Below are 24,758 nucleotides of genomic sequence, written 5' to 3'. Positions count from 1 at the left end.
ACCAGGCTTTGTGGCATACCTTGGGAGAGGTCTATGTTCAGCAATGGACTGCAAAGGGTTGATAATGATAATGATAAATGACATGATTTGAAGCTAAATAAATATTATACCGTCGCTAATCTTCTTTAATTCAAAGTCGGTACTCAGGATTTATCTAGTGTGAATGATTGTGGGCAGTAGAGTTCGTCTAACATCAGGTAAGTTGCTCGTTTGGTCAGACCAAAAAAGAAATTATTTTCGTCCTTATTTACGGAGTATTGTTGTGTGTGTCCATACATCTTCACTGGTAGTGTCTACTCATTTCTCTTCATACTCTCAATAATATTTTATTACGAAAAATCCTAGCCCCTTCTAACAGGCTATCTAGACGGTAGTGCTTAGGAAATCTAATTTCAAGGTGCTCGTACCGGACTCTAAGTGACTACGAAGCATAAATAAGTCAAAAGACTATGAAGATTTTTCTACGGAACCTTCCCTAACTGCTTGCTAATCACATTTTTTTCTAATACAACATGATAAGATAAACACCCATTTTTAATTAGAAAAATAATGATAATCAATAGAAGGTCATATAACTTACGATGTAACAATACAGTTCAAGAGATTTATTGTAATCTATCAAACATATAGGTTCTTGTTTTCAATAATTATTTTTCTAAACAGTACAGAACTAATCTTTATATCTAAATACATTTTATTTCTCGAGCTTTTTTTTATTCTAGTTGGGTGACATGACTTTATTGCATTTCGGTGTAGAAACCAAAAAAATGTATCCTTTGATATTTTGATTCCTACCTAACCGAATTTCGGCCACGGCGGCCAACAGCCGTACATAAACACAACATTCTACAGCGATTCTTATTACTCATTCCCAAATCAAAAATAGAAAAGGAATATCAAGTTTTAAAAAGAATATAATATTTTTACAAACATTACAATAGAAAAAAATAATACCTATATGTACAGGATTAAGTCATAGGCAATATGTATGCTTGAGGTGCACAAAATACAAAAGTAAATGCGCAACGTACAAAACAAGTAAACCGGCTGAAGCTGTATAATCTTTGATTCCTTAGCTAAGATTGGCTTTAAAAATATTGATTTATCTACTTTTGGCGGTAATACAACATGCGCGGCGTTGTTGGTATTATTTATTGCTTAAAATATTTTTCTATTTAATATAATATAATTAATCTTGTGTTATGTATTTAAATAATTATTTTTAACATATTGTAAGTTTGTGCAACAAACATTGACATATAAAAAAGAGTTGTGATGAAACAGTGTACAAAATAAAAATCGACCTGTACGTTGGTCCATATCGATCGTCGATTGTTATTTGTCCAAAAATGTAGAATTTAGACAAGTATAACTGCAAGAATCGCAAGTATACCAGTTGGCTTCAAGTTTATATGGTGAGTACCTATATTTAAATGAATACCTATAGGGCATGCAATTAGAAAATAATTCAGGCCCGGAGCAAACGTCCTTGAGCATTCGATCCATATTTTTATGTACCAGTTCACACGATTACCAGCGAGAATATATGAATATTAAGAAATAATTGTTTTAAAAAAACAATTTTAGATGTTTATTAAAATTTTTAATTACCAAAATATTCCATAATAATTTGTGTGCCTAAAAGTGTTGGTTGCAAATTATTATGATGTGTACTTTAGAAGATGTACGGAATCAACAATTTTAGCGGCATTTTCATTATAAAATTAATGAAAAGAACAGAACATTACAAAAAAAAATTGGAACAATCGGATTGAAATATATTATTGGAGAAATATGATGTAAACTTTTTAATAAACTAAACACTAAATTATACCTACTTAAAATGGCAACTGCGTCATTCGTACATTTTACACATAATAAGTGACTACCGAACCTGGATGTTTAAGAGTTGGCCATTGTGACTAGTTTTCCGTTTAAAAATTACTTAGTCGCAGCTCCGAGTTGGGAAGTTGGCGGTGTGATACCCCTGTGCCTTGGAATGCATGTAAGGCCGTTGCTCCTGCGCTTAATCTCTCTCCAGTCATGTCGGTTTGCCGTCTTACCTGATTATGAGAATAAAGGAACAGAGTGCACCTGTGTATTGCGCACACACTTGTGCACTATATACGAATATATTTTTGTCCTTTAACTTTATTGTAATATGTAACTAGTAAATTTTGTTCCAAGCGACTTCGCGTGGGGCCGAGCCCCGGACCAGGGGATGCATATTTCTTTAGTTCTATATGGACAAAGTCAGCGCCACTCTTCAAAAAATATATATTTTCTACCATTTTGTATCCGGTATAAACTGCAGAAGTTTTTAAATAAAGTTCCACAAGGCCACCATTTTTTATACTCTACCGTCCTTCAAAAATCACTTATGCAATTTATGATTTGGAATATGCACATGTTTTATGGTATATTATTTTTATTCGTGGTAACTGATACATAATGCGAATAACATTGTTATTATAAAGATACACTGTTAATACTTTAAATGAAAACTAAATTGTACAAAAGTTGGTAATTTTGACTTAACAATAAAAAGTCACAACTTTAGAATATTTAGGTCTGGGACAATAATTTTTTTTTTTTTTTTTTTTTTTTTTGTAATAATTGCAACACTATGGACTCGAGGTCCATACATTTGTTAGATGTTTTATTGTTATTAGAGTTATGTTATATTACATGTCGTGGTAAAAAACAGCGTCTTGTGGTTTAAGTGAAGGTATTTTTTTAATTGTTACTTAACTATTGTTGTGTTGTAATGCGAATTGGTCTGTTATACATATATATATATATATATATATATATTTTTTATTATTATTATTATAATTATTATTATTATATTATTTCATGCTCATGGTTATTGTGTCTATATACATAATTTTTTTTTCATTTTATTCCCGCATCGCATTTACATATTTAACTGCTTATACTATCTTACATATTAACTACTTATATACTAACTTATATCTAACATTAGTTTGAAGGATTAAGGAATTAGGATTGGAAGGTAGTTTTTAGTAATTTGTTGATTGTTTCTGTAGTCCCTACTCCTGATAGCCATCTTAAGATTGTAATCAACGACTGCTTTTTTAGTGGCGCCAATCGCTCGTGTCGCGAAGCGTCCAATAGCGTCGTCGTTGATGTTGGTGTAGTATGTGCACCTCCTCGGTGTGGCGTGACAATGCTACCACCGCGTGAGAGATGCTGTCGTGAATTTGAGTTTTTGTTTTAGTCTGTAGGATGACTACCGTGGGGTAGGTTAGTCCTTGGGATTCATGGATTGTCAGAATACGGGATCCTTCGCCTTGGCCATATCCCCTCGATGTTAAGGGACTCTTTCTCTCCTGTGTGTGTGAGGAAGAGGGTGTTGCCTAAGGTTTTGGTATCCTGCATTTCCGACAATCGACGAATCCCTATGGAGGCATTAACGAGTATTCGAGGAATAAATACCCGTGTACACCTCACTTAGGACATATGCTACGTCCAGAGGGTTGCGATGCGTGCATAGCAACTCCTGGGTGATGTTCACTACCAAATTTGGTCTCGTGTATTTCATCTCGAAGAGGTTGTTGCGATCTATAAAAGGTAGCTGGTTAATGTCTCCAATGAGGGTAACGCCATTCGCCCCGGACAGTCGCTGCCATCACTATAGCCCCAAAATGGTTCATTAGGGCCTCATCTACGATGAGTCTGCAACATTTGTTGGCTTCCCTAAAACCATTTGCTAGAATTGAGGCTATAGTCCGAACTTTATGGTTGGCTTTGTTTCCCATTCCGGCCGCCAATTTCTCCTTTAGTTCTCCGGCAGCTTCCACTGTTGTTGTGGCGATGACGTCAGTTTCCGCATTGAAGTTATTTAGTTGGTAATTTTGACTTATCAATAAAAAGTCACAACTTTAGAATATTTAGGTCTGGGACAATAAATTTTAGTTTTTATTAGGTTATAAACCATCCATCCAATTGCTAACTTTCCTTTGAGCCAGTACAGACGGACATGTGATTTTGGCTTAATTAATTGTGTCTGATACGGTTTCAAAGCAGTATCTAGGTACAGTGTTAATAATAATAGTAAAAATAATGCTCGAACCACACGTTTATTTCAGTAAAAATGTCTCCAAAATCATTACTACAATTGATTAGTAACGAACCATCTTCCATCCGAAACGTTCAGGATCGCCAGACGGATCTCCGCCGTGCGCGCCCGGCGGCGGTCGCCATCCGAGTCCGTGAATTGGCCCAGCTTCAGGGGCTGGGTTGTACCCCGGTTGAAAATGTAGAACAGGAGGTCGCCATTGTACATGACTGGCTCAAGGTACCACTGATGTCTAAAAGTGTCAGAATTAGTAGAAGCGTAAATCGGGCGGTCATTGTCCCCATCAGCTGAATTTCCGGATTTCATATATTGGTTATTGCTAGGGTTGTAGACTTTAAAGTAGACCTTCTCGTCTGCTGCCTCAGTAACCATGAATGTCCAGTCTGCCCTCGCGCCAACTTTACTATAGTCACCATACACGCCCCTTTCGTTATCGGAGTCAGTGCTAAGTGTTACCTTGAGCTCCATGGAGTATTTCTTGTTATAAAGCTCGACGGAAAGCTGGCTGAAGATCACTCTGAATGGGAGCGGGAAGTAATTTTGACGATGTCTTAAATTCCATTGTTCCACAGATAGTACGCGAAGTACATAACCTTCTTTGGGTTCTCGTTGATCAGTTTGTCGACAGTTTTCGAGATGATTCTGCCTTTCTGTCTGTTTATGAGACTTTTACTCTGTGATAGAGCAAAGTCTTGTAAGTCGGCGATGGTCACACTTCTGTATAGAGGCTCGACAGCTGCATCGTCAGAGGAAGGAGCAGCGTGGCACGCGAGCGCCACGAGCGTCAGTAGAAGCGTTATCCGTAGCATTGTGATGATCCTGTGAAACAATAATGTTTGTCAAATATCATCTTGTATCTTTGTTGTCGTTGTAAGCACCTTTAATAACTAGCAATTTTAATTAGTCACCGACTTCAAAATTGTTAAGCAGTGTATTATAGGTAATGTATTTATTAGTTATAGTTATAGGTAATGTATTTATGGTTATTTTGTAGTTTTTAGTATTTCTTTAAGGCGGTTTAATTTATTTATTAAAAAAATATATTTTTTGATTTTTTGTGTTTTTAAAAATCAGTATGTGTATTGACATCATAGTTGACGACAATGAAATTTTTACCACACGGGAAGCACAAGATTTTAAATAACAAAAGAATCATCAACATCGGTTCATCCAGTCCGAAGTTCAGTGGTAACAAACATAAAAAAAAAACAATCGAATTGAGAACTTCCTCCATTTATTCAGATCTTTCAGATTAAAATAAGTAAGTAAGTAAACGGAGCGAATATTGTCATTTAATATTGTCACGAGTTACACGTAATTGGGCGCTCAAAACAAAAAGTATCGATACAGAAAATTTTTAGATTTTAAAACGACTCTAACTTTTGTTGGTGTTTCAGTTAGAAGAAAATATAAATGGACGAATCTTGAGTTGATGTTTTAATTGATTCTATTGGTGCATTTTATTTTTAGAGATTTCTTAAAAACAAACATAATATGAATTATAATCAAATCATAAACACATTTATCAAATAGGAGTTTCCTGGTGGTAGGATATATTTTATATCCGTCCGGATAGCGACCACCGTACACAAGGTGTTAAAACCCGACATAGTGGCTCACGTAAGTGTGTCGCGTTCCGGGATCAGCCTGTGTATATCCAGCTCCAACAGGCCGGCATAATTGTGTCGACTGCCGAGGGGTACTCATCTATAGTCAGTCGACTCTATTGGACCCCACTCCAGTTACCATCAGGAGCAGTGAGGTCACTGCCGTCGTATGAAAAAAGACACTTTTGGTCATTTGGTTCCCAAGTGATACAAAACTTACATTTTCGTAGAAAAGGGAATGAAGAGAGCTTAATTAAAAGCGAGATTTTTATAACAAAATTGCACTGGAAAGCATGACGTTCACATAAGGATAGACAAAGTCATATTTTTTGTTTTAACACAAATATGGAGTATAACTAAAACATCTGTCCTATATGACTGTCTATCCACAAAATAAATTATATATTAATATATTATTGAGAAATGTAAGAAATATATATGCTTTTAAGGTTAATTAGAAAAATTGTCCTTGTGAAAATATGTAGCAAAATCATTTTGTTCGACCCGGAATTCGAAGCCCAAACCTCATCACGATAGTTGTTCCACGTGCACAATACTAGTACGCCACCGAGGCCTTTATATTATGCAATTAATAATTATTATATTCATATAACTAGCTTTTGCTCGCGGCTTCGCCCGCATGAAGGAGTTTTCCGGGATAAAAGTCTACTGTATGATAAAAGTCTTGCTACATATTTTCCCGGTACTGATAGATTCAAACTAATTTTATCCTCAAGGGGGTTGAATTTATAAAAATCCTATTTAAGCGAACGTCTTCATTATAGTAGCTCCAATCTTTAATTTCAGTTCAATCAGTCGAAAATCTAAGAAGATTTATACAAACTTTTATCCCCTTAGGGGTGGAATTTATCAAAATCCTTTCTTAGGGGATGCCTACGCCATAGTAACTTTATGCATGCAAAGTCTCAGACCGATCTGTTTTAAATTGACAAAGTTTCATACAAACTTTCATCACCTATTTTATCCCCTTAGGGGTAGAATTAATCAAAATCCTTTCTTAGCGGATGCCTACGTCATAACACCTACCTGCATGCCAAATTTCAGCCCGATCCGTCCAGTGGTTTGGGCTGTGCGTTAATAGATCACTATGTCAGTCAGTCAGTCACCTTTGAGAAAAATAGTACAGCTAATGAAAATTTTGTTGAAATAAAAAAATCTCGAATACGTCTTCTACTCTTTTAAAAAGAAAACATTTAATCGTTCAAATCGAGAATTCTCAAAAATTCAGAATAATATTCATAACTCGAAAACGATGGAAAATCGCGGAACATACATGAGGGTGATTTGGATACCCCAAGGGATGTTCTATCTCTGGACCTCCGCTTGACACTACTTTCTGGGACACCCTGTATATTAAAACGCAGTAATTATATTCTCTTTAATCTATACTCTATACTATTATATAAAGCTGAAGAGTTTGTTTGTTTGTTTGTTTGTTTGAACGCGCTAATCTCAGGAACTACCGGTCCAAACCAAAAAAATATTTTTGCGTTGGATAGCCCTTTGTTCGTGGAGTGCTATAGGCTATATATCATCACGCTATACCCAATAGGAGCGAAGCAGTAATGGCTAATCTCAGGAACTACCGGTCCAAACTGAAAAATTCTTTTTGCGTTGGATAGCCCTTTATTCGTGGAGTACTATAGGCTATATATCATCACGCTATACTCAGTAGGAGCGGAGCAGTAATGGCTAATCTCAGGAACTACCGGTCCAAACTGAAAAATTCTTTTTGCGTTGGATAGCCCTTTATGCGGATTGCTATAGGCTATATATCATTACGCTATACCCAATAGGAGCGGAGCAGTAATGGCTAATCTCTGGAACTACCAGTTAAAACTGAAAAAATCTTTTTGTGTTGGATAGCCCTTTATTTGTGGAGCGCTATAGGCTATATATCATCACGCTTTGGCTAATAAGAGCGGAACAGTAATGGCTAATCTCAGGAACTACCGGTTTGAAATGAAAAAATATTTTTGTGTTGGATAGCCCTTTGATCCCGAAGTGCTATAGGCTATATATCATCACGCTATGACCAATAGGAGCGGAGCAGTAATGAAACATGTTGCAAAAACGGGGAAAAATTATTAGTTTTGAGAGCTTCCGTTGCGTGCGCTGCGTAAACGGTTAAAGTTATGCAACAATGATGTATGACAGGATTGTTCCTCTTAAAAAGTTCTAAAAAATATATTATAAAACTAAGTCCCCCTCTGCATCTGTCTGCCTGAACGTGTTAAACTCAAAAACTACCCAACGTATTAAGATGAAATTTGGTATGGAGACAGTTTGAGACCCTGAGAAGAACATAGGCTCCCGGGAAACTACTACTTTTATAACGGAAAACTTTAGCCTGAAAAACTTTATAACGCGGGCGGAGCCGCGGGCAAAAGCTAGTATATTATAATTCTCTTTGCATAAAAGACAAAACATTGTAAAAGAGCCAGACAACTTTTAAAATCATACATATTCATTGATAAACAGAAATAAAAATAAAATACAATAAACCTACTTTCTTACGCTTACCAAGATATAGTACGTATTTCGCATAAATAAAAGCTAAGGTGGATATAATAAGTGTATAATGAAGTCAGTGAAGACGATATTATTTGACGTGTCTAAAAAATTAACAGTTCAAAATAAATGAGAATTATAAAATGCTAAAAACTGAAGAATATGTGGAAAGTTGTTATGTAAGTCGTTAAGCATATTCTTTATCATCTTATTATTACATTAAATAACCCCCGACACAAAAAACCTCTTAAAAGTAAACAAATATATATTTGTTGTTTAACTTTATTATAAGGACCTAGCAGCGTTGCCAAACGTCCTGATTTTGGGCGGACGTCCCAATTTTATATCAAAATTAAATATCCCGCGCGGGATAGGATTAGTCCCGCTTTCGGGATAACTCGACCGTGCCTGCTGAAAAAGCGCGCACGCGGGAGATCGAGTGGTGCGTTGCGTCACGAATAACAATCTGAGACAAATACCTATTCAATTTGTTGTAGTGCTTGTAACTATTATATATTGATACACCAAATTTATCTAGTGATTTTTTTTTACTTTGGCTTTGATTTTTGTTCTTAAATTATTTCTTATTCGGAAAACCAAGATAATTCAACATGACGACAGTGTAAATCTGATTTAAAATATATTTTTATTAAAATACATGTCTATGGCCATTTTTGCTATCCACTGTCACGTAAACGTAATTTAAAACTTAAATAAACTGCTTAATATTTTAAAACTTCTAATTGTAATATACTTTTTTTTACTATGTCCCGCTTTCGACGAAAGAATCCCGCTTTTTTACACTCAAACTTTCGAAATCCCGACTTGACAAAAATGTATCTGGCAATGCTGTTACCTAGTAACATTTTGACTCAAGCGTCCTCGTGTGGTGGGGCCGAGCCCCGAACTAAAGAGATGAATATTTCTTTAGCACCATATACACAACGCCATCGTTATCTATATACAAATTAAATTGTTTCCTACGGGAGTAAATTACCGGAATAAAAAGTAACCCAACAATACACAGGTAACTTGGAGCGGCGAGTATGTTACTGAGGGAAAACTGTTTTAAAAGAATTGATAGATGCAGTCGCTTTTACCAGAACATCTAGAAATCTTTAGAACAGGCCTATTTCCAGCACCGGTCTTTATGTAGCTGGCAATGATGACGATAAATTGTTAATTGATAGACATCGGCAATTGGAAAAAGCAAAAAACGATTTCAAATAGAGAAGAGCTAGTTCAGGAATGGCGAAACTTTATTGGGTAAACTATGAACTGATATAACATCCAAGGAGTACCTCTTGTTCTGGCCACCTTTTTTTAGATCCCATCAATATTTTTCTTGCCAAAAAATTACTACGAGGATAATGCCGTTTTCAAAAGAAAGAAGTTGTCCATTCGTCAATAATTATGAATGACGTGCCCAAATTATTTCGTCGCGTAACATCGGTTCATCATCCTTGCTTAAATAAATTGGAAATAGAGTTTTAAAGATCGTTAGGAAAGCCGCAGATCATAAATTACATTTATACTGTTTAACTGCTGATGATCTCCACATTGTTATGCCATTTTGCATGCGGTATTGCCTACGTGCGAAATGTATGGTGGCGGTATGGGATCATGGCAGAAATTAACAACTTAAACAGTCCTCTGATGATGTAAACGAAGACAAATATAAAAATTACTTCGAAAACTTACATAATCTGTTTCGCATTTTGAACTGCATATATAGCATAACAATAATAGGCGCTGTATATTCTATGTTTTTCTTACAGTACTTAATATCTATTTTCATTAACATGAAATGCAATTTGTTGTTTTCCTTTTTATACTATGATTACTTTAGTTATTAGAAATCAGTAAAACATTTATTCATCATTATTTGACATCATTATCATAGTTATAATGGCACGAGATATTCATGTCGTACACATAGCCATGAAATTGCAGATATTTTTAAATAAAGTTCCTCAAGGCAGCCATCTTTTTTTTCACTAGCGTTTTAGGATCTGGAATGTGCATATGTTTTAATTCTGTAATTCTTTTATTGGTGGTAACTAAGCACGAGTAACATTATTATTCGGAAGATACACTGCTAACAAGTTCAAATAAAAAATACAAATTCGAAGACACTCCAGTGAATAATTTAATTTTGTGTTTATAAGTGGTTAATTTTTACGTAATAATAAAAAAAGTCACAACTTTAGAAGCCTTAGGCCTAAGACCATTAATTTAAGCTTCTATTAAGTAATAATGCATCTTATTACTATCTTTCGTTTAAACCATTACTGACTGGACATAAGGAAAGCGACATAACAATTTTAGTTCACATACTTAATTCTCTTTGAAATGGCTTTAAAACAGTACCCATAGGGTTAAATAATAATAGTAAAAATAATGCTTAAATCACACGTTTATTCCAGTAAAAATGTCTCCAAAATCATTACTACAATTGCTTAGTAACGTTCGATCTTCCATCCGAAGCGTTCAGGATCACCAGACGCATCTTCGCCGTGCGTAAAAGCCTCTCGGTCGCCATCCGAGTCCGGGGATTGGGACAGCTTCAAGAGCTCATCGTACTCTCGGTTGATAATGTAGAACAAGAGCTCCTTATTGACCACCACTGGTTGAAGGTACCACTGGTGTCTAAAAGTGTCAGAATTTGTAGAAGTGTTAATCAGGTGGTCTTTGTAAGTATCATAAAAAATTGTGGTTTTCATATATTGGTTGTCGTGAGGGTTGTAGATTTTAAAGTAGACCTTGTGGTCTGCTGCCTCGGGTGACGTGAACTCCCAGCTTGCCCTCTTCCCAATGTCATTGTCAGTGCTGACGCCATACACGTTCCTTTCGCCGTATGAATCAGTGCTAAGTCCTATTTTGAGCTCCATGCCGAATTTCTTGTTTATAATTTTGGTGGTATGCTGGCCGAAGATCATCTTGAATTGGATCGGGAAAGAATTCTTGACGATGTCTTGAGCGTTGTGATTCCACAGGTAGTACGCGTAATACATAGACTTGTGCGGTTTCTGTGCGATCAGTTTATCAACAAGTTTAGAGATGACATTGCCTCTCCGCGCTTTCTCGAGTTCTTTACTCTGTGACAGAGCGGTCTCGTAGTCGGAGATGATCACACTTCTGTATAAATGTTCAACAGCTTCGTCATCAGATCTAGGAGCAGCGTGGCACGCGAGTGCCGCGAGCGTCAGTAGAAGCGTTAAACGTAGCATTGTGATGATCCTCTGAAACAATAATATTTGTCAAATACAACGTTGTTACCGCCATAAGCATTTTTAAATTTAACTGATTCTGATTTTTTGCAGATCTATTTGTAAAAAAAAAATTCAAATGCTATTCATTTATTTTATCAGAGTAATCAAACAAATAGGAATCACGTGTATTTATTTTTTTCTAGAACAATGAAAATCGCAAATTTTCCCGCTCCATTTAGCTTTTGTGGCTTAGCTTTATTTCTAATACAACGGATATTTTATTCGCCTTTTATATTGTACAAACAAATACATCACTTTATCTGAACCGGGATTTGAACCCGAACCCTACAATTATGCCACCGAGGCAGTCCTTTATATTGTGGAATTAATAATTATTAAATATTAATATAGTATAGATGCTTACCCAGAATCCTCCGAGCGTGGACTGACACCGAAAGTACTACACGCTCAGCTCTTTTATATTCATTTCAGAAGACAATAGGTTATCATTACTTGAAAATTACATTTGTGTTGTAATCTATCAACATACCTAGATAATTAAATCGTAGATTTTCGGCGTCTGTGTATATTCAATTATCTTTTTGAGCATTTTAAAAGAGATGGCCATAATATATTATAATCATTGTGTTGTGATATGACATATAAGCGTATTGGAGGCACGTCGGAAGGTCTCCAAAAAAGGAATAGGAAGAAAAATCCACGAATTATTGGGATGAATGTTAATCCTATATGACCCGGCTGATTTGCAAAACCCGGCACATGAGACGCGGCAATGATCCGGACGATTGTAGACTGTATTTAAATTTCTCCCTTTTGTATAATAAGGGTCTGGGTTGGCAGCCATATATGGATTTCGAAGGTCAAGCATTATACGTGTTAGGTACCGTGACAAATCAGCATCGAGCGGGGCGCGCGCGCCTCTGCCGATTGCGCTATAAATACACTTCGCGCACGCAACGATGGCTTAAAACTCCACCAAAATCACGTCACTTATACACAGTACGAGTGTTCACCCTTTACAGTTTCAATCAAGTGGGGTACCTGAATTTTATTGTGTGTTGCACCAAAATTAATAACGGTATACAATAGACGATCATTCATTTATAAGTCGACGTAAATTAGACGGTCTACTATTATATTAGGTTGAGGAAAAAGTTCCTTCACATTTTATATGAAAACTCAAGACTTCTTTTTTCTAAGTTTGTTGACATTTAATTAAGTATATACCTTTAAGTGTATATGTGTCATTTTGATCGACGACTTTCTGCCATCCTTTAGGAAGTGCCATGATCCTATTGCTGTAGAAATTTGGAGACTTCTGATCAAAAAACGCGACAAGTAGTCTTGGCAATCCTCTCTTAATGTTAACCTGACACTGCCCAAAGAATTTTGAAGGTGCAAGGTCAGTGCTATGTGATGGATGCATTAACGCCTCGCAGCCAAACTCTCTTAATTATTGCTGAGTGTTTAAAGATGTGTGTGGACTAGCGTTATCGTCATAAAAGACCACACCTTTTCAATTGATCAATTCCCATCGCTTTTTCTCAACTTTTTGCTTTAATCTCATTAGTTGTTGGCAATAGAGATGCGAATCAATGCTTCTGCCCGGCGGTAAAAGTTTCCAGTAAACAATGGCCTTCCAATCCCACCATACACATAAAATCACTTTATTGCGAGTCAACCTAGATTTTGCCACAGTCTGTGAAGCCTGACTGACCTTTGACCTCAACCTTTTTCGTCCGTTCTTGTCGTACATGATCAACTTTTCATCACCAGATGTCAATCTGTGCCAAAGCGATTCAGGATCCAAGTAATTCGCGTACAAGCCGACAACCGCGGGTTTGTGTTGTACGTAATGAGAGTACAAAAAAAAGTATTATGAACCTTATAAACACACGTTCTGATGACGTTGCAATGGACATTGCTTAACATTGAATTTCTTAACATTTTCGCTTATAACTTTTTTATTTATAGTTCTACGAAAAAAGTTACTGGACCAAAGTTTATATTGTATTTGTTTTTTTTCTACGTACATTATTTTATGTATGCATCACCCAAAGGTAGAAAATGACTACGCCATTAAGCCGCCTTTATAATGTAGTAGTAAAAAAAATGTGCAAGTTCTTGTACTTATTTTAAAGTCAGTAACTAATTAAATTTAAACATTATTTTGATAAATAAGCTAGCATCGCTAACAGTGGCGAAGGGGGAACTTTTTCGAAAGGGAACACACATATGCATAAATGCGGTCTACAAATCGTTCTAATGATAAATAAATTTTACCTAAGACATGAAAAGGCAGGAATCGGATTATAAGGACCCTTCGCCACTACTAATATGTTTTTAGTTAAAAATCTCACAGTACCTTATAATCAACTGCGGCGTTGCGTCCTTGTTGTGGTGAACAGACTGACTGACTAACTCCTCTCAGACGACACAGCTAGTCTTTAAAAATGGCATCCATTAAGTCCCGTTGTTCACTGATCTATCTTTTATCGAAAAAGCAATTAACGCCCGAAATTAATAACCAATCCTAATCCAATGTATGCCATCTAAGATTGATAATTCATTCGTTTTTATGGATAAAGCATGCCAATAACCAATCCATAGATTGAGTAAGCTATCAATAACAATAATCGATCTTTGAGAGGACGGATTACAGATCATAGATTACCCTCTGTTTGAAAATGACAGTTTACGCTTGCCAATACTCTATCTACCCGTTTTGACATTTGGTTTGATTGTTGTAAACAATCGCATTTTCCAATCGGACCAATTCCTCAGTTTACTCCATATGTTTTGAATATCGCTTACACTGATTTTAAGGGAAACGAAAAGGCAATGGAAATATCCATATTCTCTAGTGACAGTGACGACAGTGATTTGGAGGGACTAGCGATACTGATAGCGAAACTGAAAGTCGCGCTTCATCACGGGTAATGAAAAGAGTTAACTACATGCAGACCCTGGATGAGTTTGATTTCACGTTTAGATTAGGCTTTCGAAATCTGCTTGCCAATCAGTGTTAGTTAAACTGATCTCGTATATTCGTGTTACTTCTATGTACAAGGTAAATAATTTTTGACATTATTTACAAAAAATACCGTACCTACCGAACTATTAGATAGGTACTAACAAGGGGCAATTGCATCGTTTTTCAGGAACTATGGTGTTTCTCCATTCCATCAACTTATGCTGTGGAATAGGAAATATTTATATTATCTTTTTCAGGACATTTGGTACATGGAAACGTCGCTTCCCTGTGATTGCATTGACGTTGCGTTTATCTTTACCTAAAGTTCAAACAATAATAATTGCAACTGCAGTTTTGCACAATATTTGTCGGAATCACAGGCTAGAGGAAATTCCAACCGAAGTGGAGTTATCAACTGCTGATATTATTAATTATGAAAACAATATAGAGAATCAAGATGGTGGAGAAAGAACAGCATTAACAAATAACTTCTTTACTTAGTAAAATAAAATACCTTTACAATCACTGCTATTTATTTTATTGCTTATCTACATTTGTATTTCAAAATAATAATTACAAATTAACATAGTTTTATTAGTTGAGAGTTAAAACATAGAAACAGGCAAAATTTCTATACATTATCTATACTATTATATAAAGCTGAAGAGTATGTTCGTTTGAACGCGCTGGTCTCAGGAACTTCCGGTTCGAATTGAAAAATTCTTGTAGTGTTGGATAGCCCATTTATTGAGGATGGCTATTATAGGGTATATGTATATCATCACACTATGACCAATGGGACCAAAAACGGCTAAAATTGATTACTTTTGAGAGCTTTCGTTGCGTGCGCTGCATAAACGGTGTAAGTTATGCAACAATTATGTATAACGGAATTGTAATTTGTTCAATAACACTGGATAATGTGTACAGAGTCCAATTATTATTATATGGCACCGAGTTTACTGCGTACTTCATACTAAAAACTAAATCCTTTAAAGATTTATTAATATATTATGAACAATGTTATTAAACTTCAGTGTCAAAATATGTTAGCAACCACATTACTCACGTTCCATTTTGAAACTAATTAAAAAGTTTGTATCTTAAATATGACATGTACTAATTATTAATTATTCCTTTGGAGGGCTAAAATACATAAAATATTTTTTTATTACTGCAAGTCTTATTTTTTGCAATTAGGCAAATATTGAAACGAATAGTTTGTATGGAAAATACAAAAAGTATTTTTTTTACGAATGGATTATTCTGCATAAAATGGAATGGTCAGGAGGGAACGCATCTGGAAAGGACTGCCAGCGATCTATCGTTGAAGGCAAGCAAGGATAGGCGAGTTAAGATATTGGCATGCCGGTAGGAGAGCAATCGAAAGATAGTCGGCAATCTAAGATAGGTTTCAGTCTTGGATATTAGATACATTATTAATTTCGGGCGTAAGCCAATAAATGAGTAACCTATTAGTTATTGCACGTATTACATGGCGACGTTTGACATCGCTTACACCTGTCTTATTTATTTTTATTTTATTTATTAAAAGGAACTCAAAAAACATACATCGATGCCTGATTAATACAAGGTTTCAAATTAGAAGCTAAATGTTTAAATTACGAGTATTCATAGCATGCACATAATACAAAATGGATGAAAGGATAAAACAGGGTTAAAAATGGGATGGGGATGATTAGATAATTTATTAAAATTGTCCCAGGAATCGTGTGCAATCCATCGTTTAAAACTTATTTATGGTGTTATTCGCAACCATTATTGTATTTCAGTTTTTAAGAGCTACAGCAGTGGTTCTCAAACTTTTTAAATGACGGAACCCTTTTGGGAAGCAAAATACTTGATGGAACCCTACAATAAAACAATTGTTTTTATACGCGCGCTCACAAGTATACTACCCGCTCGTTTTAAGTTTGCCGCTGGCGATAGGTATGATGTTCGAAAAGTAGCGTCAGCAAAACATAATATAAAAATATTTTTTATTTAATTGTAACAATAAAAATTGTGTACGTACATATTTGGGTAAAACTATGACACATTATAAGTTTTGTTGTCACGTGGGGGAGGGTACGCGCATTCCACAGACCGGCAAAGTTATAGCGAACGGGTTGTACAAGTATAAAATTGTTGATACGAAACTTATAAGATATTGTACCAGCTATTGTAACACATGTTTCTACAAATACAAATAAATAACGTTCATAGCGTTTTGTCTCCGCCCGGCCGCGGAGCGACCAGAGAGAGGTGTTTTGATTTTTTTTTTCTAAATTCTTGCGAAACCCCGTCAGAGGTATCACGGAACCCTAGGGTTCCGCGGAACACACTTAGAGTATAGCTGAGCTATAGACACAGTATTGAACGGGGCGATGCAGTGTCGTTAAATATTATAGATACTTCAAATTTCTATCAGATGTTACTAATGTTGTGGTATACAGAAATTAATACCTGTAAAACATGTTTTTTTTTATGTTTATTTTTATGAAAAACGATTACTCGCCACATATTCGGTTCGTTTTTTTTTTCTGCTTCCAGTAAAAATTAAACACGCAATTTTCAAACCACGAAAACGTTACTATCTAATCGAAGCATATAATTAAATATTAATTTTATTGTGGTTCATCAAACAGTACGTCACGAATCGTATCTAATAACAATCTAATAACAAAAGAAATTATTTACTAGTTATATAAGAATAAAATCGATCATGAAATCAGTATATCGCTGAGGTTGGTGAACTGCAGGTGAGCACAACAAAGTACCTACAACATAATAAATATGACGGCGTCGTCTTTACAAGCTTGTAAACAACACTTGGAGCGAGCAATCGTCCGATGGACACGTCACTAGGGTCCCCTCCACAGTACTATAAAGGGAGGCGCATGCGCAGCGGAGCGGGCTGCCCTCAGCATGGTCACTTAAGGGCTCGCAGTGCCTAAAGCACGCACCCGCAAGACCGGTGTGTTTGTATAAGCCGGCCCTTGCCAGGCTAACAAACGTAGGACAGGAACAAAAAAAAAAAAAAAAAAAAAATAGCGGAGCGGGCATTCTTTGAGTGAGCGCCGCTCGGTACACAGGCTGTATTATCTAAATATATATAACTCAAAGGTGACTGACATAATGATCTATCAACGCAAAGCCCAAACCACTGGACGGATCGGGCTGAAATTTGGCATGCAGGTACATGTTATGACGTAGGCATCCGCTAAGAAAAAAATTTGATTAATTGTACCCCCAAGGGGATAAAATAGGGGATGAAAGTTTGTATGAAACTTTGTCAATTTTAAACCGATCAGTCTAATCTCTCATCTCTCTCTCTCATCAGTCAGTCAGATAAAAATAAATGTGTTTTTTGAGTTAAAGCCTTGACCTGAGCAATCGTTCTTGAGCAATCGATCCATACATTTACGGCACACAATTTACAGACGGAAATTTGCAAAAATTTACGACTAATTGTTTATTTAATGACGTGTTTATGAATAAATTAAAATACCAAAATGTCCCTTATTAAATTGTCCATCTTAAATATAGGTTTAGTACGCTGTTTTGCTGAGAGCACCATCTTAAGTACACATTAAATAAACTAAGCAATAAAGTATCCTCAAAGTAGCGTCTGGCTTGCTTGTGCAATTTACCCCGGATGTTTAGGAGAGATGGCCATATAATATTATGATCAGAGTGTTATGATATTGCATATTGGGGACGCCATGTCATGGGCCTCCAAAAAATAAGTTTTAGAAAAGTTTTTTTTACATATATCTACTACCGTGCTAAGTTCAAAAGTGGTATTTCAAAAGAAATCAAAATCTTGATTTTTATGTCGTCAGACAGCTTAAAGAAATATCCATCCAAATTACGGTACCTTGTTTAGACATTGTTAAAAAATATAAACCTTCAAAGAGTTTCTCTATATCAGTTTTACATGCAAAACTATAAATATATTTACAAAACTTTGATTATCTCGAAATAAGGTTTCCCTGGCATACCGCTTTTTAGCTTAGAACGGCAGTATATGTGTGTGCGTGAATAATATGTAGATGTAAAAGTAAGTAATTTCTTTATATCACACACCGGTAAACAGTATGTTAACTCAATTTTAAGAAATATCCGATCGACATTCATGGCTCCCAAAGAAAACTAGATCTTCGAGAAGGAATGGGATTTTAGGACCCTACGTTCAATATGTACGAAATGAATAAATAAGTACCCTCCGACAAAAAAAACATCTTAAAAATAAAAAAATATATTTTTGTCCTTTAACTTTATTGTAATATGTAAATAGTGACATTTGACCCAAGCGTCCCCGCGTGGGGGGCCGAGTCCCGGTCCAGGGAGATGAATATTTCTTTAGTTCTATATGGATAACATCAGCGACGACTCTTCATTAAAAAATATATATATTTTCTACCATTATGTATCCGGTATAAACTGCAGAAGTTTTTAAATAAAGTTCCACAAGGCCACCATTTTTTATACTCTACCGTCCTTCAAAAATCACTTATGAAAATTATGATTTGGAATATGCACATGTTTTATGGCGATTATTTTTATTCGTGGTAACTGATACATAATGCGAATAACATTGTTATTATAAAGATACACTGTTAATACTTCAAATGAAAAAAAATTGTGTACAACAGTTGGTAATTTTGACTTAACAATAAAAAGTCACAACTTTAGAATATGTAGGTCTGGGACATCAGGATTTTTGGCTTAATTAATTGTGTCTGATACGGTTTCAAAGCAGTATCTAGGTACAGTGTTAAATAATAATAGTAAAAATAATGCTTCAATCACAGGTTTATTTCAGTAAAAATGTCTCCAAAATCATTACTACAATTGATTAGTAACGAACCATCTTCCATCCGAAACGTTCAGGATCGCCAGACGGATCTCCGCCGTGTGCGTAAGCCCGGCGGTCGCCATCCGAGTCCGTGAATTGGCCCAGCTTCAGGGGCTGGTTGTACTCCCGGTTGAAAATGTAGAACAGGAGGTCGCCATTGTACATGACTGGCTCAAGGTACCACTGGTGTCTAAAAGTGTCAAAATTAGTAGAAGCGTAAATCGGGCGGTCATTGTCCCCATCAGCTGAATTTCCGGATTTCATATATTGGTTATTGCTAGGGTTGTAGACTTTAAAGTAGACCTTCTCGTCTGCTGCCTCAGTAACCATGAATGTCCAGTCTGCCCTCGCGCCAACTTTACTATAGTCACCATACACGCCCCTTTCGTTATCGGAATCAGTGCTAAGTGTTACCTTGAGCTCCATGGAGTATTTCTTGTTATAGAGCTCGACGGAAAGCTGGCTGAAGATCACTCTGAATGGGAGCGGGAAGTAATTCTTGACGATGTCTTGGGCTCCGTTGTTCCACAGATAGTACGCGAAGTACATAACCTTCTTTGGGTTCTCGTTGATCAGTTTGTCGACAGTTTTCGAGATGATTCTGCCTTTCTGTCTGTTTACGAGACTTTTACTCTGTGATAGAGCAGTCTTGTAGTCGGCGATGGTCACACTTCTGTATAGAGGCTCGACAGCTGCATCGTCAGAGGAAGGAGCGGCGTGGCACGCGAGCGCCACGAGCGTCAGTAGAAGCGTTATCCGTAGCATTGTGATGATCCTGTGAAACAATAATGTTTGTCAAATATCATCTTGTTTCTTTCTTACCGTATTAAGCATCTTTAAAAAGAAGTGATTTCGAATTCTTCAAAACTTTTGCCGGTTGAAATAAATGAAAAATATTTTATGTCACGTTAGTGACCATAAGTAAACGGAGCGAATATTATGTAATTTTCACGAGTCGCTCGTGATTGGGTGCTCAAAACAATAAGTAACCGTACAGAAATTAGTGGTTCCCAAATTATACAAAAAATACATTTTCGTAGACAGAAAATCAAGAGTTCAATTAAAAGTGAGATTTTTATAACAAAAATGCACTAGAAAGTGCAACATTCACATAAAGACAGACAAAGCTCTTATTTGTTGTTTTCAGTCAGTTATTATAATAATATAGTAAGTAAACTAAAAATCATGTCCTATATGACTCTTTTTGTTTCTTTTTAAGGTAAATTAGATAAAAAAATATTTTTTCCTTATGGAATAAAAAATATATATATTTTTGAAATAAAAAAAAATGTTTATGACATTGAAATAAAACTATTTTACAGATTTTAACGCGGTTATTTATATTATTATTTTCGCCCGACGTTTCGAAGACTTTGCAGCGCTCATGGGCACGGGGGGGACTGAGGTGTTGTTCATCCGTAAAGTCAAAGTTACAATATCTACCTACATTTTACAAATATACAACATTTTCTAAATTTTAGCTGTTGACGGTCCGATCGATCGACAATAATAATAAAATCCATAAAATAGTTTTATTTCAATGTCTAACAATTCGCGTACACATAAGAAATCATATATGACATTTTCAATAATTAAACCATTTAGTAATCTCCTTAACGCAGTTGTATTGGTGACAGCAAAAAAAATATAAAATCAAATGCTATTCATTAATTTATACTGGAAGGGTAATCAAGGATCAAGTGAACCAAACCCAGGGGAATCAGATGTTCGCCTCTGTTATTTTATCCAGAGCAATGATAATCGCAAAATTTCCACCACAATGTAACTTTTGTGGTCCAATGATATTTCTAATGCGAAGGATACGTTATTCGAATTTTATATTGCAGGTACATACATACATACATACATACATACGTCACTACTTTTCCCTTTTTCCAGGGGAGGTATGTAATAGGAGCCAACCAAATTTACCGGCCAGAATTTTAAACTCCAGGCTGATGCTGATTAGAATAACTCATTGTCACTTTGTCCGACCCGGAATTCGAACCTTAAAACTTTAGCACAATAGTCGTACCACGTGCACAATACAAGTATGCCACCGAGGCAGTCCTATAATTATTATATATTAGTATATTACAGATGCTTACCCAGAATCCTCCGAGCGTAGAATGACACCGAACGTACTACACGCTCAGCTCTTTTATATTCATTTCAGAGGTCAATAGATTATCATTACTTAAAAATTATAGTTGTGTAATCTATGAATACATACCTAGATAATCGTAGATTTTCTGCGTTTGTCAATTAAATATTTTTAGAAACAAATACAGGGAGACACGAGGAATACGAAACAAAATATAAAACAAAAACAATTTTTTAAAATTTTTGTCTTTTTGCTCAAAATATGATCGTTAAAGTATCACGCCTGAAGTAATGGTATTTAAAATAATAAGTTTAAAATATTCAGTGTATATAGGGTAAATCAGTGAGACGACAAAAATAACCACAGTTTAATTTTATCGATAGTTCAGTTCGACCAAACTACGGCATGAAAAAAAAAACAAAAAGTAAGCTACGGTAAGTACTACTGACCGTTCATGTAGAGCTTCAAAGGCTCTACGATACACAGCTTAGTGGAAACACATTGTTAAAATAAATATGTTTTTTGAGTTAAAGCCTAGCCCTAAATAAAGGCCTTGAGAATTCGTTCCATACATTTACGGCACAGATTACACGGGAATTACAGACGGGAATATGCAAAGATTACATAAAATTTAAATACTAAAATGTTCCTTATTAAATTGTCTATCTTATATATGGTTAGTGCGCCGTTTTGCAAAGGGCACCGTCTTAAATACACATTAAATAAACTAAACGCTAAAGTATCCTCAAAATGGTGCCTGAATTGCTTGTGCATTTTACAGATATTTGGTGGCAATCTACCCTGGATGTTTAGGAGAGATGGCCATATAATATGATCAGAGTGATATGACATTGCATATACGCATATCGGAGACGCTACGTGATGGACCTCCGAAAAATTTGTATTATACTTAAATTTGGAATAAATAGCTTCTAATAATACAGTTACCGCGCCGTTTTGCTGGGAGCACCACCTTTACCTAGCATATTTACATCTATACTATTATATAAAGCTGAAGAGTTTGTTTGTGTGTTTGAACGCGCTAATCTCAGGAACTACTGGTACAAATTGAAAAATTCTTTTAGTGTTGATAGCCCTTCTTCTAGGAAGGCTATATGCTATATATATCACGCTATGACCAAAGGGAGCAGAGCAGTAATAAAAAATGTTGCAAAAACAGGGGAAATTATTACTTTTGAGAGCTTCCGTTGCGTGCGCTGTGTAAAAGGTTAAATTTATGCAACAATTTTGTATGACGAGGTAGTTCTTCTAAAAAAAAATAAAAAAACTATACTTTTATATAAAGCTGAAGAGTGTTTATTTGTTTTTTTAACGCGCTAATCTCAGGAACTACCGGTTCGAATTAAAAAAATATTTAGTGTTGGATAGCTTATATATTGAAAAAGGCTATATGCTATATATCATCACGCTATGACCAATAGGAGCAGGGCAGCAATGAAAAATGTTGCAAAAACGTGGATTTTTTTAGAGAATATGTTATGCGTAAACGGTTAAAGTGATGCAACAATAACGTATGACGGGTTTTATTTCTCTTAAAAATTCAAGAAAAAATATTATTAAACAAAGACCCCAGACACATTTGTCTGCCTGACTATACGCGGTAAACTCAAAAACTACCCAACGGATTTCTAGAAATTTTGGTATCGAGATAGTTTGAGACTTTGAAAAGAACATTGACAACTTTCTACCCTGGGAAAGTATATAGCGTGACTTTTATAACTGAAAATTTTAGCACGCGGGCGGAACCGCGGGCACAAGCTGGTTTATATATAAAAACACTCACGCCTTTTAAAATGTCCATAGTTATATAAGTAATTTTATTAGTTGTTTAGAAATAATAATAATAATTCTTATACATTGTTTTGACGTATCATAAGTGCAACTTTGTTCGCCTACGTGATAAATAAAGTATTTTTTTTTTTTATTCCAAAAGAGATAAGCAGAGACGCAAGTGGTGCACTTATGCCTTTAAATTTCATATTATATAAACTTGATAAGTTTTGTATAAGTTTTTTCAACTTATAAAAGGCATGAATGTGTATGTGTGTGAATAAAACACATTACTAGATATAAATGTAATATCACACACCGGTAAACAGTATGTTAACTTGTTATTTATCTATGAACCTTGTTGGATTAACACCTATCAGTTTCAGCTCTGCATTGATTACTTTTAAAAAATACTATTGCACAAGTAAATATAAATCAAGCTAACTCTCATAGCTCCAGAAGAAACTTAGATCTTTGGCGAGGAGAGTAGGAATTTTAGCGCCCAAAATTTATTTATAATTATTATGTACGATGATTTTATGTGAGATAGTATCTTATTGAAAGGCGACGAGTTTTAGTATTATGTCGATCCATTCATACGTGTCGGAGTGAAACTGTTTACTTGGTTATTTTTTTACATAGCCGGTAGAGTTTCACCGGTCTATATTTATTTTCCAGGCAGTTATTCAATTATTGAAACACTTCTTTACTTCAATAACAATTTACTGCATAGCAGCACTAGCGGAATACACAATGTGCTCGGTTCGAGCGTCCAAACAAGACTACTGAAGACTCCAACCGGACTCAACCAACACTCGTACAAGACTGAGCTCTCGTCGCTCGGCCGGTCCTTATATTGGCAACAGTCGACCTCCCTCCTTTTCTAATACTTCCTCGATGTAATAATAGATGGCGCCACTATCGCTCCGGAAATTCACCAGTGCTGCGGCGACATACGTTATAAATTCGAAAGTAACTCTGTCTCTTTTCCTTTCACGGTCAACCTGAACCTATATGATTCAAATTGAGTGTGTAGTAAACCATAATAAAGTATATATAATGTTTATACCTATGGCAGAATTTACATGCGCGCGGAGCCGCGAACAAAAACTAATCTTAAAAACACAAAAACCGCGATAACATCCGAATACTAATTTTATTAAAGTCTAGCTAAAAACGATTTTTTATTAAAATAAAGTAACAATTACCAAATACACCTATGAAGCGCTGTTCAAATATTCATACAAATTTTTATTTAAACTAAATTATTATGTTAACGATACGACAACGCATAAATGCATGATAGAGGCACTGTTCCATCCCTAGTTACCTTCGCATCCCTGTTGGCCCCATTATACCTCATGCTTGTCATTGACTACAGCATAATAAAGTATAATTAATAACACTTTTTGCACTTATGTACAGGGTTTAAGCAAATATATTAGGTTTTTTGTTTACTCACTGATGGAAGCTGATGATTTCAGTTTCATTTTCATTACGAGAAGAATGAGATTTACACCCCACAATAACGCAGGCCATTACTTGTTCGTAAGG

General features: G+C 35.6%; 3 protein-coding genes across 5 annotated transcripts; all 3 read right to left on the bottom strand.

Annotated features, from left to right (window-relative positions):
• Positions 1 to 4,135: 4,135 nt before the first annotated feature.
• LOC119190407 (microvitellogenin-like) lies at positions 4,136 to 4,570 on the bottom strand. The gene has a single exon (XM_037442244.1). The coding sequence runs from the start codon at positions 4,568 to 4,570 to the stop codon at positions 4,136 to 4,138; it is 435 nt and encodes a 144-aa protein (XP_037298141.1).
• A 140-nt stretch (positions 4,571 to 4,710) lies between these two features.
• Positions 4,711 to 13,962, bottom strand: LOC119190224 (microvitellogenin-like). 3 transcript variants are annotated; one of them, XR_005112819.1, is made up of 2 exons: positions 13,840 to 13,962; positions 4,711 to 4,921 (listed from the first exon to the last, which is right to left on the bottom strand). XR_005112819.1 is itself a non-coding variant. In XM_037441582.1 (2 exons), the coding sequence occupies exon 2, from the start codon at positions 11,469 to 11,471 to the stop codon at positions 10,701 to 10,703; it is 771 nt and encodes a 256-aa protein (XP_037297479.1). In that variant the 5' UTR covers positions 11,472 to 11,483; positions 13,840 to 13,939; the 3' UTR covers positions 10,640 to 10,700. The 3 variants fall into 3 exon arrangements, 2 of the variants coding, with proteins under 2 accessions (XP_037297479.1, XP_037297485.1); XM_037441582.1 differs by lacking the exon at positions 4,711 to 4,921 and adding an exon at positions 10,640 to 11,483 and having other exon boundaries at positions 13,840 to 13,939; XM_037441588.1 differs by lacking the exons at positions 4,711 to 4,921; positions 13,840 to 13,962 and adding exons at positions 10,640 to 11,483; positions 11,878 to 13,401.
• Positions 13,963 to 19,248: 5,286 nt separating this feature from the next.
• LOC119190228 (microvitellogenin-like) lies at positions 19,249 to 21,433 on the bottom strand. Its single transcript, XM_037441609.1, has 2 exons — positions 21,418 to 21,433; positions 19,249 to 20,084 (listed from the first exon to the last, which is right to left on the bottom strand). Exon 2 carries the CDS (start codon positions 20,072 to 20,074, stop codon positions 19,310 to 19,312), a length of 765 nt encoding a protein of 254 aa, XP_037297506.1. The 5' UTR covers positions 20,075 to 20,084; positions 21,418 to 21,433; the 3' UTR covers positions 19,249 to 19,309.
• Positions 21,434 to 24,758: the final 3,325 nt, after the last annotated feature.

Source organism: Manduca sexta, chromosome 4 (genome assembly GCF_014839805.1).
Source record: "Manduca sexta isolate Smith_Timp_Sample1 chromosome 4, JHU_Msex_v1.0, whole genome shotgun sequence".
Lineage (NCBI taxonomy): Eukaryota > Metazoa > Arthropoda > Insecta > Lepidoptera > Sphingidae > Manduca > Manduca sexta.
Note: the sequence above shows the minus strand (reverse complement) of the source record. Positions and strands in the feature narration are given on the sequence as shown.

What these genes read in the sequence shown, in the direction of transcription:
- LOC119190407 (XM_037442244.1), bottom strand. Translation starts at nt 4,570, where the DNA reads ATGGAGCTCAAGGTAACACTTAGCACTGACTCCGATAACGAAAGGGGC.
- LOC119190224 (XM_037441582.1), bottom strand. Translation starts at nt 11,471, where the DNA reads ATGCTACGTTTAACGCTTCTACTGACGCTCGCGGCACTCGCGTGCCAC.
- LOC119190228 (XM_037441609.1), bottom strand. Translation starts at nt 20,074, where the DNA reads ATGCTACGGATAACGCTTCTACTGACGCTCGTGGCGCTCGCGTGCCAC.